The sequence below is a fragment of the Gymnoscopelus microlampas genome (assembly GCF_963454915.1).
Source record: "Gymnoscopelus microlampas genome assembly, chromosome: 9".
Classification (NCBI taxonomy): Eukaryota; Metazoa; Chordata; class Actinopteri; order Myctophiformes; family Myctophidae; genus Gymnoscopelus; species Gymnoscopelus microlampas.
This window is the reverse complement of record NC_139946.1, coordinates 27,102,402-27,127,281: the sequence shown is the minus strand read 5'-3', so window position 1 is coordinate 27,127,281 and position 24,880 is coordinate 27,102,402. Positions and strand designations below refer to the sequence as shown.

The window sequence follows — 24,880 nt, the reverse complement described above, 5'->3', positions numbered from 1 at the left end:
TATCGTTGTGTATTTTTTAGTTTTCTTGTATTATAACAGATTGGTCTGTCATGATATTTTAATGTAAAGTTAGATAAGAGAGTGTAGACAGGCCTATCAACTGAGCCAAAATATGAATTACATGACCAATGTCTCTGATGTTTTGTTATGTTTCTTTTAATCTTCTGATTTTGTTTTGGTGGTGGGGGTGTCTATTAAAAGGATCGCTTGCTAATAAACCTTATATGCCTTAAAACATTATAATTGTCTTATGTAACTAAAATTAGAAATTAAAAACACCTTAAATATTTCTTTCATTTTAGAAATAGTAGTCTTTCACATGTGTCTTTCACTCAATAGGGACCTCTCCCGTCGCAAGTTGATGATGTCATTTGTCCATGTGTGGTCCAGCCCTATGGAATGTATGGAATGCATATGCTAATAAAAAACAACTTAATACTTCCTAAGGTTAATGTGAGCATCAAAGCAATATTTTAAACTTTTTATTAGCACATGCATTCCATACATTCCATAGGGCTGGACCACACATCATCAACTTGCGACAGGATTTGTTCCCTATTGAGTGAAAGATGAACTATTTCTAAAATGAATCAAATATTGAAGGTGTTAATTTTAGTTATAGAGGGTAATTATAATGTATTAAGGCATATAAGGCTTATTAGCCAGGGATCCTTTTAACCATGAAATTGAGGACTGTTGTTGTTAATCATCAAATACAGAAATAAATTGTATGATGAATTTCCTGGAATAAATTAAAAGTTCCAAAAATAGAAGCATTGGCAGAATCCGCCGCATTGGTAGAATCAAAGTTCGGTGTGGCTGCACCTTAAAAACGTATTTCTGTATATAATGCTTTTCTTTAAACAGGTTTAAGCTCTTAACGTGTCTTGGGTCTTTTCTGCATACTGTTTTATAATGTTTGAGTTATTTATTTTAATCTGCTTTTATTGCTTGACTGTTATTTTCCGTTTTCATTTCCTCCTTTTGTTTGCACTGTTCTATTTTTGTGTGTTTTTACCCATTTTATTTCTTTGTAAAAAATTATTGGATTTTTACGTTGTGTAGTGTAGAGTACATACATTCGCACTCATCTCCTGGCCCGGGATATTGTGCTTATTTGTGCGTTGCTCCCCCGCCACCAACAGAGCAGCGATTCATAATTCAGAACAACCTTCGCTGCTGTTCACTTTGGCTTAATGACACAGTAGCATAATAGAGGTGTCATCAAGTGACTTATGGCTGTCTTTCCTGTGTTTGCTGTGTGTTTGTTAGCGTTGCACTGGGGGACAGTCCTGTGTTGTTGTTTTTTTGTCTGCCAAGCGCTTTTCCTGTCATTGCTGTGTTAGCATTAACTTGGAGTGGCTTAGTGGAGACACGGGAGAGCTAGCACGCCCACACAGTAAAATCCTGTGTTCATTCAGCTCTGAAAGCGTATTAATGGAACCAAATGGACCTGTACGGGTCCATTTGGTTCCAATTGTACACTATTAGAGTTAAATGAACACTCACGATTTTACTGTGTAGCTTCTCTCTCTTGCTCCCTGGTGGCTCTTGTTTGCTCTCAACACACACTCTCCCACCCCTCAGACCCCCCCCCCCCCCCCCCACACACACACACACACGCACACACACGCACGCATGCGTGCGCGGCAGGCGTTTTCAGAAGCGCTATTATTCACCATGTTATTCACATGTACACAGTAAGAACCTCTGTGTTACTTGAACTCTTGATAGTATAGAAATTAACCCAAAGGGTCCATTTAGGACACATGCATACATGACTTGGGTCTCTGGTTTAAACATGTATGCCCAGTACACACAGACACACCAACAAATAGACTCTGCAAAGAATATGTGCAGCTCTAAGGCCTACAAAGAAAGTACTGTATGGACAGCCTGGTACAAAGTCAGTACAGTATGGTACAGTATTCTAAAATGAATGAATAATATGGAAACTTACATATTTACACTTTTTTCACTCTGTCATTTTGTCCCAAGGCGATTAAGGATTCAATATAAAACTTAATTGCAAAGTTACATTTATAGATAGGCTACTAGTCTGAGTTAATCATGTGAAACACAAGTACGTCTTGTGCAAAACATTCATAGATTGAGATCATGTACAGACAGGCTGTGGTTGCTGCACATGTGTGTTAGATTTGTGAGTGAGAGGTGTTCCACTTTCTCTTTGAAATCTGACGAGAGAAGCTTGGCAACGAACACAGGCTCCTTTTCACCAACTTTGCCTTTTAACACCATATGGAGCCACAAGAGGTTCCAGAAACGGTGCTGCTTCCATGGTTCACCACCAATCGTCAGTTGGCTTGAACGCTTTCCTGGCGTCAGACCATCGGCATGTCGAGCGCCACCTTGCTCGCCCGTCACCTGTATGGTGAACAGCGGGTCCCAGGGTTGCATCCAGAGGGCTTTTCCCTCTACTTGTGTGTACACTAATCGTTCATACTTCCACTGTTTTCTCAACAAAGAAAAAACGTTCATATTTCCTGACCACTTAAACCCTATATACTTTGTTGGGCGACAAAATAGCTGATCTACAAGCTCACAACATATCAAAATGCGACTTCCGCTGTTTTAGCTCAATTCAAGAAGTTTTGCCTATAATGACATTAAATTGGGACATCAGGTAGGAAGTGGTGAAAATGTGTGCAGGAATATGTTGGGTGTGTCAAGTGACAAAAGATTTCTAAAGATAACGTGTAACCAGCTGCGCCACTTTCAGTCCCATGTAGCTGACATCTGCCCAGACACATTTAAATTATGCCCTGCAGGAAAACAAGAAGTTGACGATGACACGCTGTGCGTGTCAACCTGTGACATTCACAAGGTGGCTTCCTCGCGTCTTTTGACAATATGCTCACGTCTTCTCTAACACTGCAAGCTATCTCATTTAGCTAATGTATTTTCACTACTATCTACATGGGTATACAGGTTACTTCAATATTTCGCCTTCTGGTATCTTGTAGCTCTGAATTAGAGAACAACAATGTAATTTGGGTATAAAGGACTTGCATGACCCGATTCGCATTCGTAGATAAGACGACTTATCGGCCTCTTAAGTAGCCCGGTATATTGACAATCAAACTAGTCCACGTTACTTTACTCACAGCCCACTACTCAGATTTATAGCCCTTATGTAGGCTAATACATTCTGCAATGTGATTCTGTGGTTTTATCTGTATTATTTAAAGCAGTAATCCGTAATGTCCTTTCCCAACAGAGAGGTAATTGCAACTGTAACACCAAAGATGTGAACTCGGGCATCCCAGATGACGCCACATCAAGGCGATTATCTTCTTGTTAGAAAACCAGTAGTACCAGAGGTCCCTGAGGACCCAGGGTGAAGGACACAGGGGGAACCAATTTACCCCAGATCTACTCATAAAATAGGGGACTGATAAAAATCCTTCCATCCACTGCTTTCATTATAGTTCGAGACATAAGGCATTGCATTACTTATGGTTTAGGTTATTCATGGTTCTTTTTTTATTGGTGGTCTACAAGAAGTAATGTTCTAAGCATTCACCACCTAAAATTGCACAGCCATAATGTTTCATAGCAATAGCTACATTCTTGCAAGGCACAGTGATTTATGGGAGGAGGATTGTAAGGTTAAATGTTTGGAGCTTTCCTGATGCAAACCACCTGTTTGGTCCCATCATCTGTTTTCCTGGAATCGCTTAATAGTTCAAACTGCGCTGGCCTCAAGAAATTCTAGCAATGTAACCTTATGTGATCCTTTATGAAGCTAGCACCTGCACTGTCACCATTCACCAATGGCAAACAGCTGATCCCATCCAAATATTCATTTGGACTTTTTTTTACACTTCACAGTATGTTAACACATTGCATGCCAATCGTGTAGATCTACGCGAACCTAAATAAAGCCACAGCGTGTCAATCGTGTAGCCTACGCGAAGTGGTCTTTTTTTCTTTTCTCTCTCGCAGTGACACATTTCATTGTAGCACTCTCTCGCAGTGACATATTTCATTGTAGCACACCCGGATACGGAAATCTGCCGGCGCTCTAAAGCTTCCGCTAAATCGCCATTATCTCGGTGTTGTTTTTCTCCGCGCTGAACGCTGTTTGAAACGGGTTTTAGAAACTGCTACTACTGCAAAATGGAATGTCGCCGATTGAACATTTCTTCTCTGGGCCACTCACACAACTACCCTGTGTGTCTACAAACAGTTGAACACGCGATCATAAGGTATTTAGCAAGGTCTGTGGCGAGGTGAAAAATATTTAAATAAATCGCTGGCAGTGGGTGAGTACATTATGATATTAAACTCTGGCATGGAATGTGTTAATAGTATTACTAGAAACAACATTTCTTAGAAATTTTAAGTGTGCCTGCAGCTCGCTAAGTCTGTGCAACATTGTGTTGGAGAAGTAGGGTCAAATGAATTAATGTTTTGTTTTAACCACTTAGCTAAAATCGTACAAAGTCGAGACCTAGCTCCCTAGACCCAAAATAGTGTCACTACAAAGTACTACCAATCAACTCCAAATGGCCTGAAACGTGCTCCTAATTGGCTTTTGAGTGGTCGATTTTGGCGGGGTAAAAATAAAAGCAAAAAACAATTAATTGAAAAATTAATACAAAATTTACCGAAAAAAAAAACAGAATCTGAAGCAAAAAAATAGCTTCTAAAAATATATATTTTTTTAAATAAAAAAAAATACTCAAATGGTTTCAAGTGCTTGTTTCACCCACTTCCGGTGGTCTGAGGCAAAAACAGAGCCCGATGTATATGTTCGCAGACCCCCACTTAAGCGAAGTTTCGGAGCATTTTGGCTTTTTTTTTTAAACATGGGTGGTTTCAATGGGGGACTAAAAGGGGGCGTGGTTACGTAGTTTTGCGTATTACGTCGCCGTGGTAACGCTTAACGGCAAGAAAAGTAATAGGCAGCTTGTCCCGGTCATTCCGCACGTTCTGATGTATACATTGCAGGGGCCGTGTCAACATGTGTGGGAGGAGTAGCAACTACGCCACCTTGTGCGGCCAAAAAGGGCATTTTTTCGTAGTTTTTTGCAAATAACGTCACAATGGTAACGCATAACGGCAAGAAACTTCCCAGCACACTATTCCCGGCCAAGCCGCACGTTTGGATGTATTGAGTGGTCAATCAAAGTTTTGTGGCGACATTAAATAAATAAATATCATTAAGTATGGCGGAATACAATAAGTGTTTTGCCATTACATGGCAGGCACACTTAATTATGTAGTAGTAGTTGTAATATTGTCAGTGGTGCAATAATAAACAGACTGATCAATTATTACTTTAAACCAGTATTAATCGCCGTGCGATGGTGTCGTGTGGCAGAAATAGACTACAAACTCTGTGAGCTGGTTGATATTTTCACTAGATGGAAAGTGGTTAAATGATCAATGATGAGGTAGGAGTCAATAGAGATATTTGCCTGATGAAGACCTAGAAGGTCGAAACGTTGCATAAATCCTTAAATGATCAATGATGCCAGAGATTCAATACCAGCCAGGTGAATCTTTTGAATTTAGGGAGTTCAGCATGTTGAGTGGAGCATTGGACTCCTGTACAAAAGAGCCACTGCCAACTGTTAAGAATAGTGAAATAACTTCATTGCTCTTCACACGTTAATCGGGGGTCGACTTGCTACGCACCTATGGCAAGGGTCATGACCTTCAGCTTGTTTCGCACCAGTTGCACGACCATGCTCTTCTGCAGCGGCGTGGAGCGACAGCAGAGCACCGAGCGGCAGCTCCGGGCCACGGCCAGGAACTTGTCCTCCAGGCTCTTGTCCAGGGCGTAGGCCAGGGTCCGCCCGTCGATCACCAGGCCCAGCCGGTGCACCAGGAACGGAGCGGTGTGGGAGGAGGAGGGGGGAGACGAGGGGGGGTAGATGGCGAAGGCGGGTATGTCCCCGGGGAAGGCCTTGGTGGCCGCGGCCTGGTCCATGGAGCCGCAGGTCCCAACAAACTTGGCCTGGATGTAGTGTAAGCTCTCCTCCAGCAGCAATGCACACGCCTCCTAGTTCAGAAAGAGCACAGAGTAGAGCACCGTCAGCAAATTAGTACAGTTGATCAAACTAATCGATTAAATCGAAAATAACCTATTTTGATCAAATAATTGATTTTGGTAACAAAAAATATCAGATCTACAAGCTCACAATACGTCACGATGCAAACTGCAACACTGTTGTACGATTAAGTATAATAGTAAATAGGGCTTAACTCATATACTGCCTAGAACGACTAAAACGACTTCTGTCCATAAGCCATGCCTGCCAAGAACGACTAAAACGACTTTTTAAAAAAATTAAAAAATTAAAAATATTTTTTTTTTTTTTTTTTTTTTTTTAGATTTTTTTTTTTTTTTTTGACCCAAAGACCAAGGAGATATGATTTTTCGAAGATATAGACTCCCATCCACTTCCTTGTTAACTTAAAACTTAAAAATTCTGTATCTCGGCTCCTGAGTACTTTTTTTTTTTCATTGAAAAATATGGCAGTGTTCAAACGCGGCCAGAAATAATTCTGGCAGTGAATGAGTTAAGTGGTTAATCATATAAATCAATTTAGTCAGTTATAAAAATCTATTCAAACTTCTTCATGCCGATTCCTTGATGTATTAAAAAAAAAAAAAGAATATTCAATATGACTCACACTTCTGAATAAGATAAAAGGGTACATAACAGAGTTAACAGAGATAAGAACGATGATGTTGCTGAATTATTTTCCCTTACACTGTTGAAAAGCAGTAATATTTTCAATGTCTTCACTCTGAGTTCTTCCTATCATTCATCATATTGTAGAATTTGGTATATTGCCCAGCCTAAGGTCAGAGTTTAGGATTTGGACAAAAAAAACTGTCCAACCCACACAGCGTCTGGCTGCCAGAAGAACTGGCAACACAGAACCAGACAGACCTCAGATTTCAGGTGAGTTATTATTAGCACAAAATGTGGGCATTAGCTCAGCCAAAACTGCAATACAAACTCACCCAACATTAAGCAGTTCTCGATAAACTCGCAAGGGTCAAATGTTACTATGGAAATTATGTTAAGGGCTTTAATTTGTTTAAAACGTTCTGGAACTGCACCGTGATTCGCATGATTTTTTTTGCTGTAATTATTCGCTTGCAATTAATTTGATGGTTGGATGGAAATGTAGCTAGAGTCACTCCTTGGAAAATAACTAAAACACATAATACTCCTCTTTGTTTTTACTCTAGTGAATAATTCAGGAAAAGTGGGAACTTCTGTGAAGAAATCCAGGGAAAGACAGGTGTAATAATGAAGCTCACACCTGAGAGTCTGCGTTGAGGGTGATCATTTCTTCCTCGGGGTCCAGCAGTTTGCAGGCGTAGGCGATGTTGACGGCGGTCTCCTGCTTGTCACCCGTCAGCACCCAGATCTGTAGTCCAGCCTTCCGCAGTGAGGCGATGGTCTCGGGGACGCCGTCCTGCAGCCTGTCCTCGATGCCCGTAGCTCCTGCACACAAACACACGCACAACGTGACACAATGTCTGACGCTTGCATACTCGTTGCTTGTATCATCCGACAATGTTGTCAAATGTCCATATTCTATGGAAATCAAAATGAGAACGGTTTCTGTCTTTGACAACATTTCTTGAATTGGACTGTAAATATTGACTGCATTGTGATAGATGGATACAGAAATACTTCATTTAAAACCTGTTGTCATCTGCCACTGCCATCAGAGGTCAAACAGACTTACCCAAAAGTTGAAGGTTTGTCTCCAGTCGCTGGGCCGATTCAAAGAGCAGCTCTTCTCTCCCCTGGATGGCTGTCTCAGCCTGCAGATGGTGCTGCAGCCAGCATGCATATTCCTCCTTACTCAGAACCTTGCGCACACGCACACACACACACACACACACACACACACACACACACACACACACACACACACACACACACACACTTATATTAAACTGGGAAAACCCTAGTGGAGAAACTTTTCAAACTTCTCCTCCGTGGTGGTAGGGGACTCATAATAACGCACCAATCTATAGGAGCATGTGAGACCTTGAGATGGCGTTTTATCACTTCGGCATGGCGATGAGCTTTTACACTAGGGGATGCAAAAAAGCAGGGATATAATGAGCCTGGCTGTTGTGTTGAGAGCATAAATTAGCAGCCTGGGAAAGTGGCACAGATTGTGGCTGAGTCACAAAGAATGTCACTTTGGAAGGCATGCTCCATGTCATCATCCGAAGCCAGGCTTTGTGAAAACACCCTAGCCAACTAACCACTGCAAAGATGCAAATAATCATCACCGCCTTGTACTTTTGCATCCAAAATCCAAAAGTAGATGGTAAACATCCTCAGTTAGATTTAGACTAATCTCTCAAGACAGATTCAGAGCTCCACATCTCAAAGGATTCCCCCTCCCCTTTTATTTGCTGATGGGTACCCAGATTGGATTTAGACTAACTCTTTGAGAGTTAAATTAACACTGAGGATTTTTTGCTGTGGATATGGAATTTGTCAAGCTGTCCTTGAGGGGTGGTACCATTCTGTGTTACCTTTTTGGCAATGCACAGCGTGCGCAGACCATCAGCGGCATACAGGTTCAGGTAATTCTGGGTCTTGTAGAGGATCTTCCGTTGTCGTTTTCCTTTGGAGTTATCTTGTTAGAAATAAGAGAAAGAAACCCACAAATAAGGATCAAGACTAAAACTCTCCATCTTTTCAGGGAACAGACAAACAACGGTTCACCAGATTTTGTACCAGAAGATTCTTCCAAGAGGCTTAGCATGGCCATCTGTCTTTCACACCTAAACTAAGCCACATGCTGCTGCCTCCACCCTTTTCACGTTTACTCCCTTTGCTGCTGTGTCTGGACCAAATCGAGCAAAAAGAAGGAACGCTTCAACGAGTTCCTGGTTCATTTTAAATTTGCTGTCAGGAGCAGATTTCCACATCACAGGAAATAAAAAGTCACCTTGAACACAATTCAAATACTGTTTTGATGTAACCGAATATAGAATGTTGTTTGTTTTTGGCTACTTTTGAAGTGCCTGGGTGAAAGGAAACACACAGGGTCCACTAAAGCCAGATTCTTATTACCGAAAATAGCCAATCTACAAGCTCACATGTTGTGACTTGCGACGTGTTGTGAGCTTGTAGATTGGCTATTTTTGGTGAGCCGTACAAAGGAGTATAAAGCATAAGCTGACCCATGGGACTCGTATGGTACCCACACCGTTATAGCCGGGTAGAGTAACAGGCAGACTGAGTGCATATGATCAGTCTTCTGATACAGCTACAATGTGCCAAGCTTAAAGAGGTGGTGCCATGGTTTTGCACTTTTTCTGTTTTTCATGTGTCTATGAGGTTGATAGAACTTCATTAAGGCCCCCGCTGGTGGTTTTATGGTGTTTCATGTCTTCTCTGACTATTTGGAGTTTTTTCCTGGAGGCTGAAACCTTGAGTCAAACGTACCAATCCAAAAACAGGGGCATAGTGACATCACAGAGCCCCCAAAAAACATACCCTCCCCCTCATTATCATAACACAACAGGTGTGGGCATGAGGAGGAGGAGGGACTAGGACAGGTGGGTGGTGCTAAGGTGGTGGAGGAGGTGCTAAGGTGAGAACCAGGCATACTTAATGAACTGGAGGCGTGTCCACATAAAAACATTTTTTTTAACAATTTCTGTACACTTTTTTTTTTTGTAAAAAATCCTTACATAATAATAATACCTTATGATCAGGTTTTAGGGTTGAAAAATATCATGGCACTCCATCTTTAAAAAACTCACTTAATAACACACCAGCTCAGCCCGTTGATAATAAAAATAAAACTCCCCCTGTGCACTGCTTACTGCTTACTTCAACTCAAAAGCACAAATCAACCCCAAAAACGTTAACACAAGACAAAAGGTGAAAAGAACAATTTGGTCAATTTTGAATCAAGATATATTTGCATTCATAACAAGGGAACACTTAACCTACTTTGTTATTCATCATTATAAATTATCTCTCAACCTTTTCACATCAGCGCTGATAATTTTGCCCTGAATAATAGATGATGTTCAGTAGCTTGTGTCGGAAAGCCTTTACCCTCTCGGCTCATAAAAAGTACTTTGGTGGACATCGTGAGCTCTCTGTTTTGACAAATGGCTGCCAGGACTGGTAGGCCCAAAAGTAACAGATGCTGGTGGAACAGAGTTGCTCCGTGTTTGTTATTTTACTCCCTTTAAAAAGGGAATGTCCACCCTGAAACATCATTCACATACCGCACTTGCCCTACGTTAGTGCAAATACTTTGGACAGTTGAAAGAGTATCGAAATAACTTAGCCAGAGAAATCTGAAAGCAGAAAGATGTGAATTTAACATATCATTTTATATTTGAGGCATTTAGCCAATATTAAACAGCAGACTTCAGCGGGGATCAAATCCAGGACCTTCCTGTTGGGGGACGATCACTCGAACCCCTGGTTAACCCCACCCGCCATGTCTGAGACAAGTATCCCACAACTCCACTGTCCATCATGTCACCAAATCTAAATTCAACCATTTGGAATCATAAAACAACTGTGAGTTCTGCGGCGGCATGCACATTTGGCTTTATAAAACAAAAGCTGATTCAATATGTGTTCCTGGTGGCTGAGCGAGAGCAGAGCAGACCTGGAGTTCCATCATGACAAATAGCTTCAGTCACCCACACAGGGACATAAACACACTGACATAATACACAGACACACTTCAAAGACACGCCCAATCCCCCGGACGCCTCACGTCCGTCTGTTCGCCTGCAGCACCTTAATGTGGGCTGTTATTAGAGTGACATGGAGGGGCTGTACTTCCTTGCTCTGCACTCAATGGAGCCATTGTGGAGGTGCCGTGTTATGAAGAGGCTCCTGCTTGCACTGAGCTCTAACTGGCCTGCTCTCACCCAATGGCAACACAAAGTGCAGAGTTGTCTGTGGAAGGACACACCCAGCCAGCCGGCCACGCGAGCAGACACAGGGCGAGGCACATGGCAGAGCACCGGGTGGGGCTTGGGAGGGGGTGGTTGGGGGGTATGGGGGTGAGAACGGTCCCAAAGGAGCCATCATCTCTCTTCCACCATGTCGTGAATTTAAAGAGACTTTTTAAAAATATGGCGAACACGGCACCAGCCCAGGTCAGGTGTAGCTACTCCATATTGGATATTTAACATGACGAGCATTCGGCACTACCACAATACCCAAAATGCAAAGGGCACCAAACACAAAGCAACCAATACAATAACTAATACGATTCCTCAAAAGAACAGGACTGCGCTTAAACTGGAAAACACACCAAGAAGAAATAAAGAAAAGCAGGGATTGCCTTTTCTCTGGTGATGTATGGCTGTTAACAAGCGCTCATTCAAGGCAGGAGGATAGGATTTAACTGAGTCATATTTCTGGCACGCCTGCCATGCTAAAGATGAACTCCCAGTTTATAATGAACAAAACGGAGGCACATATTCAATCAAACTAACCAGGCCTCGGAAACAAGTCTCCTATCCACACATGATAGGCTGTTGCAACCACACAGCCATTTCTTGTGTTAAGAAGAATTAGGAAGGCACCGAACATCAGGCACCGAACAACGAGACTGGCTGAAAAGTGATTCAAAAGAAGCCTAAACAAAAAACCCTTGAAAGATATTCCGGTCCCATGTCCTTCCGGTTGTGCAGTAAAGGGCCTAGATGTTTTAACATGTGGCTACCAGAGCCATTTATTACCAACTCTATTGCAGTGTGTTCCTGGAAGAAGAAGAAAAAAGAAAAACACTAAAATGTATTTCCATCAGTGTGCTTTTCTTGTTGTTGTGGCAATCCTTCAATGCCCCCGTTCCCCCCTCCCCACAGCCAGGACAGTCCTTGCTAAGCACTCCTGGACAGGCGTTTGGTGACTGTGTACAGAGCATTAGCGAAAAGTGCCTCTATGGTCCTTTGCGTGCCTTGAATCCTAACGACCCACTACACCTCTGCCATTAGTACACACGTAACAACAACTTCAAGAATAATGAATAAGGCTTGAACAACAACAGCAGCAACATTGGAAGAGGGAGGTCTTTTTTTGAGAGAGAGAGAGAGAGAGCAATGTGGACAAAGGTCTTAAATCCCTTGGTGGGGGGAACCACTCTAAAAATACGACCTCTTATATAACGAGCAGTTCCTTGTCAATTTCTAGTTTTTTACATCATCGGAAAAGGTGAGTGGGAGAGGTGAGCACTTCAGGCAGGTATAGGAGAGAAACAATGTGTCTCTCGCTATGCAGTGTGCTGCCCCGTGGCCAGAGTTATGGTTAATTTATGCTCCACCTGCGACACATTTTCAGCAGGCGACACTGTCGTACTACAAAGTATGAATCAGGCTTTATTGCCCGGGCAAGCTGCCCTCCGACCAAAGCACCTGGAATAATTTAAACCAAGGTTATCATGACATGGCAACGCTGTTTTTGCACACACACACACACACACACACACACACACACACACACACACACACACACACACGCACACACACACACACACACACACACAATTAATCACTGGCGGATGGCCAGTGCCACCGAAAAAACTCTTCCATTTGTTAAGGTGTAGGCCGCCGTGCCATGCGAAGATTACATCCAGTGATTTGTAGCCACGCTGGTTCCCAGCCAAGATCAATCCCCAGTGGAGAATTAAGTCTGCAGACAGCAGATGGGCCGACGCGCCGAGAGGGAAACAGACAAACGCACACACACACACAGGCTTCAAAACCGCATCATAAGACGGTGTTGACACACCCTGCGGTGTCATCACCTTCCTTAAATAGCACGCCACTGACACCTTTACCGCCGAGTTATGACAGCAATAAGAGTCACGACCACGTCAACGCCACAAAACATGGCAGCACCCCGGCGGGAGCTCAGCCGGTTAGTATGTGTACTGCATGGGCACAGAGCTATGGCACTTCTGAACTGCATTCACATCCATCTCAACGACTGTCATTGCAGCCCTCTGTGGTCACTGCAATTTTCCCTGCCTACCTCCATTTTTATTATGTACGAAATAGAAAATGGACTTTGGGAACCTTGGGTTCTATAGCTACCCGGGCTTGATATAAGTCCAAGTATTGTCGATCATCTTTATCGGTTGCTTGCTTCTGTACTCTGTGAGCGAGGAACCGGGAAAAGCAATTCCATTCACTCTTATTGCATGTGCAATGTTGTGCACAAAGTGGATTCTGCCTATATACTGCATACAGTATAAAAAACGAGACCTGGTATGGAATTTCCTTCCGCCTATTTCTCTTACTGGCGGCAGTGCTTGCGTTACACTGATATTGGATGATGTATCGATTTTGTTTTCACAAGAGGACTTCCGTCAAGGGTAATATAACATGAATACAGCCATTTCAATTTCCACAAAATATGTACTAGGACTAGAAGTAGCTAGAAGTGTGACTTTGAGACCTTTTTCGCCTTGCAATGAGAGTGAATGGAGACTGGTTTCTGGTTTCTTGCTCACAGAGCACAGAAGCAACAGATAAAGAGGATTGATAATATGTGGTCTTATATAATGACCAGTTAGCTACACAACCCAAGCTTCCACTAAAGTTCAACCTTGCTTTTAAAAACACTCGAACTTTGATCGTTGTGTAATTATAAGTGAAAATGAACAAAGCTATAGGCTATTTTTCTAACTTTGCAAAAAGAGGTTCAGACGGCCCTCACACACATGTTGCCCTTCCGTTGTCGTGGCCCACCGGCCGGCACCATATTTGGTCACGAATATCGACCCAAACTCCTTATAAAGGTAGTGATTGTTCTAGAGCTCCATATATGGAGCTGACTGATTTGTTTGCGCCTGATGCCATGTCGACACATTGAGGTTAGATTCACACTCCATATATGGGCGTAGCTGCATTGGGAACTCCTTATGGTTATGGCTGGTTTAAGTTACTCACCGGAGGAGGGCGGTTTGATGAGGTCCATGATGGCCGAGTCGGCTCCCTTGGTGTACACAGTGATCTGGTCTGTCAGCGGGTGGCGGACCACCACCGACATGCGCTTCCTGGTGGCGTCGAACCCCAGCGTGTGCAGCAGCTCGAAGGTCAGCTTTCCCAGGTGGGGGAGGTCCACAGTGACCTGGTCGGGCAGCCGCCCCACCAGGGAGCACTTGTAGGCCCGGGCCGCGTAGACCAGCGCGGCCTCGTCGGGGGACTCCGCCTCGTAGCGCAGCTCGCCTTCCGCCGCCGGTGCAGCTCCCCAAGCCTTGCCGGCGTACGACGGCGGGACGGGGCTGAAGCCGTGCTCCAGTCCGCCAGCGGGCCGCTCCTCCGCCAGCTTGGTGAGCGTGCTCTCGGCCGACGGAGAAGACAGTGCGCTGGAGCAGCCGCGGGTGGACGATCGGCTGGTGACGAGGCTGGACGAGCTGCTGCTGTTGGAACCCGAGGTCAGCCGGCTGGGCGTGAATCGCTTGATGAAGTCCTCGATGGTCTTCACGGGAGACTTCACCTCGTAGCGCGTGCGGACCTGCAGGTGGCACGCCGGGAGAGAGGGGACAACGGGTGAGAGTATTCACATTTATACCACAGCCACAGCATGCACAATGTTGTAATGGACAACCGTAAATGTTAAAGAAGAATTTTTAACAGTCTTTCTTAAACCTTGGCCCGATTTTTTTTTGAAAAAACGTTCAGAACCCAAGATATCATCATCCGAAGATTTGCTGTTCCATTCAATTCTTGGTTAACTTATTACTTAAAGTAATACTAGGTAACTTTTTCAACAAAACTAAAGTTAAATTGTATATATTTTGTGAGTGGCAAATGTTTCACAACACCCACTCCATGAATTTCACCCCCGAAAGCCTTTTCTATTTCTATTGAAAAGGTGGCTCGTGGCACCGGTTTCCTGTTTGGCCAGGAACTACCGCACCGGTTTCCTTTTTGGCCAGGAACTACCGCGCTAATAACAAAAAGGAATCTCAAGCTGTTTTTAAGAGATTGTAGGATTTGAAGATCGAAAAACAACAGAAAAAGAAAACACAGCTCACGGTAACTGAAGCTCCACTGGCTAAGAGAAACGATCCACAGATAGTTTAAAACAATTAAAAGAACGCTTTTTGAAACGCTTCCGTCTTCCGGTGAAAACAAATGGAATTCTGAGTACCGCAGGAATAAACAAACGGCCTGCAGTGACGGTAATGACCAGCAGAGGCTGCTGAAAATAGTTATTTGTGTACCTGCATTGTACTACTTTAAAAAGGCTGTATCTCGGCTCCTGTGTACTTTTTTTTTTACTATGTATTTTTGGCCCAGACATGTTATTTTCAAAGGCAGACAATTAATGTCAACGAGGTCGCGATGACCTCGTTGACATTAATCCACACAGAAACACAGTGCAACCCTCAGTGATTAGCAACCATCAGGGGATCGATCATACTGGAGATAAATATTCTGTGACTACTTCAAAAGGTAAGAAAATCGCTGGCAGTGGGTGCACGCAGCCAGAAATAAGTCTGGCAGTGGAAGAGTTAATGTATCCATGTGTAACTCTGAGAGGGTACAAAATTCTACGAATGTAACCAAAAGGACACTTACGGGTCCATTTGTACCCTCTCAGAGTTAAATACAGTGGCGTTGGCTATATAGATGCAGAAACAGTGGCTGTCATCCCATAGCCAATGCTTTATTCCAAGGTGGTACAGCACAGCAGCAGAGTCTGACTCACTTAGTGGTCTCCTGGTGCCCAGAGCCACGGTTCTCACATATAAATCATTCAGGTGCCGGCTTAGCCACAAGGGCATCGCAATAAAAAAGTGAACAATTACAATGGCACAGAGGACACACACACACAACAACACAAAATGCAAACAATAGGCAGCAAAAGGAGAAAAATCATGCTGTATCAAAGCCATGTTTTTTTTTTGTTTTTTTAGATTTACGTTTCTCTCCCACATTATCAGATAACCTTCACATATAAACGTATTTTTTTATAGCCACGCAAGTGTAGTAGATTTCAGGACTCTAAGGAATGGCTTTGTCAGCCAGTTGGTTCAAACCATTTTGGTCCGGTTCAGGGGGCAGCACAGCCTCTAGGGGCCACTAGTGGGTCTTTTAGGCTTTTAGTCTGGTTTTAAAAAAAGGTCACAGCCAGGGGTTTGGGCTGCCGAAAACCAGAGCGGTGAGCTGGTGAGCCCGTTGGGAGAGAGGATGTCACCTCCTAAAACCGGAGAACCACACCCAGGGTTTAAATAAAACAAAATAAAAACAAAACATGGGTACACAATTGAGCCCCCTGTGACTAAAGCACACCAAATGTTCAAGCAATTGGTGGAATAAGTTGGAGGGTTCCTTGAATAATTAAAACTACAGGAAAAATAGTCAAATACACTGGGAACACGCTAATATAAGACAACACAGCCATTGACACTTAACAGTTGCCCGACTTCCCTTGTCATTTGCCCCATATTTGGGCAAATGGCGTTTGCTTTATGGTTGACTTAACAGACAATTGGGTTTTTGCGTTGTTTCCTTCCTTTTAGAGTTTGCTTTTATAAACTGGGAAGCAGCCTTCTTTTTATTGCTATTCACACAAGATATATCTATGTATTATTTATGTCTGTAAACATTGAGCGTCCTCGCGATCTGCTCAGAGCTCTCGGCTGTCACAAATGTACATCTTTTGGCACATATTGATTCTGAATATTTGAAACTGTTTCAATACTCACTCATTTGTATTTATCCATACTAGCCATGTATTCTCCAATGACTATTATAAGCCTAGTGGAAAGGTCAAGAAAACAACCTGCATTTGTATTGCTCAACAGCGTCCATATCTGCCAACAACCTCAACTTTTGTCAGTTTTAACCCTTTCTGTAACCCGCTGTAATTTCCCATTAATCTCCCTATTTTATAGTATCACAAACAGTTCTGTGCAAAGACATTTTGGGGGGCAGGGGTTCAAGCCAACAAAAAAAGAGACTCACCCCTCCGACACACACACATCTATTCACATGCTGTCACTCACACCACTGCCTTCCATAATCACACACTACACACTATGTTCATGACATGGGAATCGTGCATGCACGCAAACTACTTAAACACAATCTGTCATTATCTACTGTATTTGGCTATATCCTGCATTATGTTATAAGGTTATATGGCTGAAAAACTGATCCAGGAGGCAAGAAAGATGTACTTTGCCTTTCAGTGGAAAAGGTGCATTTGCCACTTCAGCAGTGTTTATGATGCTTCTTATTCTCATCTCTTATTTCAAAAAGGAAAAGACACTGCCGTGCAACTATGCCTTCCCCAACAATAATACAATTGTAACTTGAACTAGTGCACTTCAACAATGACATTTGCTGCTGCCTATTTGAATACAAAAGAAATACCACTCTGTTATTTGTTATTTGAGGAACCAGAACAAAATACTTTTACTCTTATGTACCTGTACACAAGACGTAACAATAAACAAACCTCAATCACTAACAGTACAGATCCATTATTATTCTGTGATAGCCTTTATTAATATCTTCTAAAGCCTACAGTATCTCCCATCCAATTTAGGGTAAATGACACAATCCAACATGATGATGTAGACTCTATATGAGGCATCATTCTATCCTTCCTTATTCCCAGGCTCCTAAACACACACACACACACACACACACACACACACACACACACACACACACACACACACACACACACACACACACACACACACACACACACACACACACACACACACACACACACACACACACACACACACACACACACTTTGCAATTGATACTTCCTCACTTACATGTACCTCACTCGCAGTGTTGCACTAAGCTCTCCTCAATCAACTCATGTCACACTTGATAGTGGTCAGTGTTATAGTTTGAGGATGATAACTTGCGAAAGATGACAAGTGTGCAGAGCCTCTGCAAATGGTTGAGTGACAAATGATTGACCTTCTGGTGAATTAACAAGGAAAGGCTGCTAACATAACACATGTAGCACATTTGATGCACTACATCGAACCAGGAGTATAATGATGATATATATTTTTTAAAACACAGGGCGGTTATGCCCTCAGCTTGTTGTTTTTCTCCCCCATGGTATTGAACATAAAAAAGTGTTGCTTCAAAGTTTTTGTAGATTACACTAGGCAGAGTATATGAAATGTGTGGCTAATCCAATTGCATGTGAATAAATGCAAAATAGCCAATAAAGTAATAATGTTCACGTGAACAGTGGCTGACCGCTCTCTGCTTGCACTCACTACTGGCCTATACAGTATAGGCCAGAAGAAAGTAGTTGACAATTTGTCATTTTTTAGAACACTATCACGTTAAGTTAGCCTGCCAATATGATAATTGTTTCTACAAATCTTTTCCGATGGGCAAGTGCTTTTAAGACCTTGTTTGTCATGGGTATGGAAATAACCAGCAATTTGGTAGAATTTTCCAAAGAAAAGCAGAGGCACTCTCCTGTCACTCTTTTTGGGTGTATATCTCTCTTATACCACAAGCATAGTTGCAGTGGTCACTTCCTTTACTATTTGGACACAATTATAACCTTTACTATGATTCTGCTTTGATGGTCCTTTAAGTAACATTAGTTTTCCCCGACATTGTATCAGTTTCATGGCCACACTTGGCATTAAGTCTATGACCACAATGTAAGCGGATTTGTTGGAAGTGGTTCAAAGTGTGTAAGTCCACAATGAAACACAAAGCTAAGGCAAGAATTAAAAGATGAAGAGCAAAAAAAACTCAAATGAAAAAATTACGAACTACCTACAAACAGCGCTTGGAAGAGTTGTTTGCATTTGAGAAACTCTGTAGGAAATCCATGAATGGTCCCTAGTCAGAAATTACAACTTTCTGCCCGCATTAATTCTTTGACTGCCCCTATTCATTGCTAACTTGTGACTTACTACATTGTTTACTACCTTGGGACAAGTGGGCTCTTCACCAACTATGATCAGATTTAAACAACTATCTACAACCAGTGGAAACACATCTACTATAAACAACACTGGTCTGCTTATCTGTGGGACAGTAACTGAGACAGTCAGTCACATTTGGTTTACTTTTCTCATACACGCACGTGCAGGCACACACACACACACACACACACACACACACACACACACACACACACACACACACACACACACACACACACACACACACACACACACACACACACACACACACACACACACACACACACGAGAAAACAGACCTAGAGGCATCTGTTTATGTACTAAGTGCACATATAAAGGCTATAATAGCTAACAGTTGACAACGATGTGAATTGCAGGCTTGCTTTTCGTGGCTATTTACACCTGTGGCAAAGTTAACACAACATTAAGGATTTCTGGTGTACCCAATAATTCAATATCCAAAGCACATGCATAGCCGTGAAAACAACCAATAAAAATGCTGCCATTTGCCAAGACTCTAAGCGCCAGTGTGAGCGTTGTGCTCCTTTAGTGCCAAAAACAAAGTAGAACATTAGCCACATTAACCCTTGTATCCCCATTTTGGGCAATAAAAAAAAGACATATATATTTTTTCAAACATATGACATCGTGGTGCGTTGTGAGCTTGTAGATCGGCTATTTTCGCCATTCGACTCATAAAGAAAGCATACAGGGCTTAAAGGGGAACATTATCAAGGCAGTGAAGTGCTCCTTTAAGTGGTTAAAACAATCTCTGAGGTGAAGGTTTTACCTTCTGTCTGGGCTGGTTGGGGGAAGACACCACCACGGTGTTGCAGATGGTGAGGGCGATGAAGAAATCGATGATATCGGAGAGGTCAGAGGGCAGCTGGGACATGGGCTGGCTGTGGAAACGCATGAAGTCCATCTGGCTCCCACACTCGTTGACTTTGTCCAAGAGCTGAGGGTCAGGGGTGATGTCTTTCTCCTGGAAGACAGAAACCGGGGGTGGTTTTTGTGTGTGTGTGTGTGTGTGTGTGTGTGTGTGTGTGTGTGTGTGTGTGTGTGTGTGTGTGTGTGTGTGTGTGTGTGTGTGTGTGTGTGAGTTATTATAGTTTTGAAATATATATATATATTTTTAAGATAGTATTGGGGATTTCTTTATTTGGATAGTACAGTTGAGATAGACAAGAAGTAGGGAGAGAGAGACAGGGAGTGACACGCAGCAAAGGTCATCGGGCTCGGGAATCAGCCCATTAGAGCTAGCATTAGAGTCTATGTGGTATGCGCATTCACCACTAGGCCATTGGCGCCCAGAAATAATCATTAGTTTGTTTTTATTCCTTTTTCATTTTGGTGTTCTACATTTTCATTCGTTTTTTTAGTGCATAAGTAGTTTTAGTTTTCATTTAGTATATTCATTCAGATTGTGTCTGTTTTATAGATATTAAGAGGAAAGCCTTGATTTATAAAAGCTGAAAAGGGTAGGATGAAATAATACATGGCATTAGATATAATGGTTGAAAAGTTTGAACAAAAATGACTTTATGGAATTAAGTTTAAACTAACTTTGTAGTTAGTTTTAGCTATTTTTGGATTCTGACAATGCGGATTCTGCCAATGCTATTCAATGGGAACGGAGCGGTTTGTTGCCATGTGCGGAGTTCTGCAAAAAAAAAAACGCTCTGTTGCCATTGAAAAGCATTGGCAGAATCCGCCCTCATAGATAGAATTAAACTTTGGTGTGACCGTTAACTATAACGACCCTGGTGTGTGTGTGTGTGTGAGACTGTGACTGACCATGGGGCTGCTGAAGGCTGTGTGCTTGGACAGGATGCTGGCTCTTTTAGCCTCCGCCCTGCTGCCCGTCCTGCGATGAGACTTGGTGCTCTGCGTGCGGAGCACCACCTTGGCACTCTGGTGGCTGGTGACGCTGTCCCGTCTGGGCAGGGTGCCGCCATGGGACATACACTCCTCCTCTTCAGAGTCCAACTCTTGGTACATTGCCAGTCGTCTAGCTGGAGGAGGAGGAGGACACACACACACACACACACACACACACACACACACACACACACACACACACACACACACACACACACACACACACACACACACACACACACACACACACACACACACACACACACACACACACACACACACACACACACACACACACACACACAACCAGTGGTTCCCAAACGTTTTAGCTCAAGACCAAAAAAAGAGAAATTAGACGTTTGCCCGGGACACAAACTAGTGAAAATAGCAGATCTACAAGCTCACAACGCATCGCTTCACGCCGCGTTGTGAGCTTGCAGATCTGCCATTTTCACTACTTAAACATTTGTTTTCTAATTTAGCGATTTTTTTTGATTATTTATTTATTTATTTAGGAAATGTTTAAAATTATTTGAATCAGTTTTCAACACATGAAAATGTGTGATTTTTTGTGGAAAGTTTTAGAAACTTTAAAAATAATTAATAACAAGATTTAGGAAACTACTGGCAGTGCCTGAACTGCACTGAACAGGGACCTGAATTTTGCAGTGACCTTACAACTGGGACTCAATATATTCCATAACACATTATCTATCAAAAAAAAAAAAAATTCCCATGACCTAGTCAGAACATAAATTGACATACTAGTGGAAAAACACTTTCTTAACCCAGATATGCAATGCACTTAGAAAAACATTCATCTAAATTGATGTCCACTGTGTGGTGGGGCATCGTTACGGAAATTATGCACAGGAATAAAACCATGATTGATAACAGAGACATTGTATGATTTATACCAGCCAATGAGGGGAGACGCGATTTGCTACCTTTTGCCAGCAGGGCCGGTTCTAGCCTGCTTTATTAGGGTATATGCAGTATATATATATATACACAGTATACTGTATATGCCAACAGAGCATATTTTTTTAACCTTTCACTTTGTTAGGTACATCCAAGCAGCAATCGAAATGTACATGTACAGTACATACAGACAATGTATCAGTCTGTATGTATAATATACATATATTCTACGGTATCTATCTATCCATCTCAACAGTGTCTTCTGTGTCATCTTGCTTTACAGTTTCAGTTTTTCCACAGTGCCCTAACTCGTTCCCACAGAAACTTAACTACATCATCGATGCTCTTGACATAATATCGGTTCTTGTCATGCTGTTTTACCTACCAGCATAGAGTCAATACCATACTTTCCCTGGTTGCCTCTCTGGATTTATGCTCAGACTAGGTGGCTGCAGCCGGTATGAGTGACTGTGGCTGGGTCCATATCTATGGGATGCATGCTTCTGTTACGCTTGAGTGCTGCTTTCCAGTAGTTAAAACCACACTTGGTAAAAACAACATCCCTCCCATCGGCAGTGACATATTTCTGACAAGAAAAACAGAAAGCATGCCTCTTTCTAGCCATGGTCGTGTGCGGTAGGCAGTTGTGTTAATGTTTTCGCTGGTAATAACTTGTAGTGAAAATATGGCTTAATTTGCATGAGCTCAGAGAGACAGTAAAGAGACACTGCACTACTGTGTTTCAAAATTACTTCTGAAAGCGGTGAACCGACTTTGGAGGGTTGCGGTAGGCTACCCACCCAATCAGAAGTTAGAAATGGTACAGATATTTTCTGTGCCATGTTTTCAATTGGGCCAATATTTACATCTTCATTTTTGATTGGGTGGAATCAAAGATTGTTTGGCCCAAGGGTCAGTTACCGCAATATGCATGCATGACAACAGGCACAGCTCCTCCTGAACAAAGTCAACAGGTGTTATGTTAAGTATATTACACCAGCTCAGACATAGTAGAGTCATGTCCAGGGGGTGTACTTGTATATCAAGTTGCCTCATGCTACAGAAAGGGAAGACAGGCTCCTGGCCTATGGGCCACATGGCTCGGGAACCGTTCGTTTCAAGGTTACTTGCTTATGCATTATAGACCTTGGATTTTGCTGTATTTGCTAAAGAGAAATACAACATTGTTGTTTGAGCACAAGCTTTTTTTTTTCTTCCCCCAACGACTGGCTAGTTCGTTGTTAGGCCAACCGAGGACGAAAGATTACAACCCATAGCATGGATGGATGATTGGTCTAGAGCTCTTCACGGGTCAAAAAAAAAACGGTCCGGAACCGAAATGGAAATGTGAAATCTGATCCAATTCCGACCCGTTCCGAAAAATTTCAGAGATTTTACAGACCCCGACCCTGCAGACACCCCTTCAAAAATAAATAAATATGCGCAGAGGTATTAATGTAATGTAAATAAATGTGGACTTTATGAAATAATAGCAGACCTAATGACCACTGAACATTTTATGATTAAAGCTTTGCTTTCACCTCGTTCATTGGGGACAACGCTGTCAGAGGAATCCATGAATGCATGCACGCCGGTGTTTTCAAATCAGCCTGGCAGCTGGCTTGCCTTGCAGTATGGTGCGGTGCACATCACTGGTGTAAAGTAACTAAGCACATTTACTCAAGTACTGTAGGCTACTAATAGCCGATCCACAAGCTCACACTGCATCGTGTCATTCCGGACTTTTACTTGTATTTCTACATTTCAGTATTGATACTTTTACTTAAGGAAACACCGCTGATCGCGCAAGATGCACAGCCATTTTCACGTCACTGCTGCACTAAACCTGATCCCAGGTCAGTCTAAAACATCACACACAACTTAAACAGCACTTCATTGCGTTTCTCTCCTGTTTAGTGCAGCGGCTGCAGCCGTGTGCACACGCAGTAGGCATACTACGGGTCTTCTTGGATCCAGTTCCCTTCCGAGGTAATACTGACCGATTCCGACCCGGCCCCGAGTGATTATGATAAAACACGGATCAGACCCCTACGGGTCTCGGGTCCTCTCGGGTATTTTCGGAATCGGGGGGCCCGTGAAGAGCTCTAGATTGGTCTGTCACAGGTTAGTTCATTCTTAGGACAGACTAAATCCCATAGCCAGGAGGGACGAATGCTCTGTGATTGTCTAGCTCAGTCGGTGGGACTTAGTCGGTGGGACTTAGCCAGTCAGTTAGTCAGTCAGTCAGGGACATTCCCATATATATGTTTGTCCGAGGGGCCAGACAACCCTCGGACAAACACATATAAAAGTTATATTCAATATGTGTTATATAGTATAGTGCTTGCAGAGTGTGAGCATTGGCTTCCCTCACCATTGGCATCGTGGGAGTACTCCACGCCGGCCACAGTGCAGCGTCTGAACACCATTTTGTTCTCTGTCAGGGTGCCTGTCTTGTCAGAGAAGATGTATTGCATCTGTCCCAGGTCCTCAGTGATGTTGAGAGCCCTGCACTGCAGGTGAGAGTCTGTCTCCTCGTCGTACAGCTCCATGTCCTGATGGATGAAGTACACCTGGCAGATCTTGACGATCTCAATCGACACGAAGAGCGAGATGGGAATCAGCACCTAGGAGAGCAGACAGGGCATTTGTTACCAGAGGTCATTTACAAGTGGAAGCAAACACTGACTGCAGCGGAGGAGACGATGTATTGCTCTCTCGTGCTAGAAAGAACTCCTGTCTCAAGTCGGGGCCTGATTGTCTCTTTAACCTTCAGTCCATGTCCTATCATTTTTTATTACAAACATGCATTTATTTCCTGAAAAAAACTTTTTCAATTCAAAGTTGTGTTCTTTTATGCCCCTGGCGTGATGAAGTTAGCTTTCTCACACAACTCCACAGGGAAATTAGACAGCTCTTAACCCACTGCTAAAGTGGGTACAATTGAGGCAGTGTTGGTGAGGATAATGATTTTGCCTGGAACACAAGAGCCTTGTGTTTTTAATTCAGATCAAGTTTCATAACATTGATGGGCCTCAAACTTTTCTCAATTATTGTTCGGAAGGTACGCATGACCATAAATCAATCTTTGATGAAAATTTAATTAATCTGAAGTGTCACTTGATACCAAGGGACCGT

General features: G+C 42.8%; 1 protein-coding gene across 1 annotated transcript in view; it reads right to left on the bottom strand.

The window, feature by feature from the left end:
- atp10a (ATPase phospholipid transporting 10A) overlaps positions 1 to 24,880 on the bottom strand; it is a 63,566-nt gene that overhangs the window by 20,533 nt on the left and 18,153 nt on the right. The window contains exons 7-14 of the mRNA XM_084066379.1: positions 24,117 to 24,369; positions 20,738 to 20,955; positions 19,731 to 19,925; positions 13,955 to 14,522; positions 8,549 to 8,652; positions 7,741 to 7,867; positions 7,309 to 7,493; positions 5,665 to 6,031 (exon numbers count right to left, since the gene is read on the bottom strand). Coding sequence (XP_083922505.1) covers positions 5,665 to 6,031; positions 7,309 to 7,493; positions 7,741 to 7,867; positions 8,549 to 8,652; positions 13,955 to 14,522; positions 19,731 to 19,925; positions 20,738 to 20,955; positions 24,117 to 24,369 — 2,017 coding nt within the window. The remainder of the gene's footprint in view (positions 1 to 5,664; positions 6,032 to 7,308; positions 7,494 to 7,740; positions 7,868 to 8,548; positions 8,653 to 13,954; positions 14,523 to 19,730; positions 19,926 to 20,737; positions 20,956 to 24,116; positions 24,370 to 24,880) is intronic.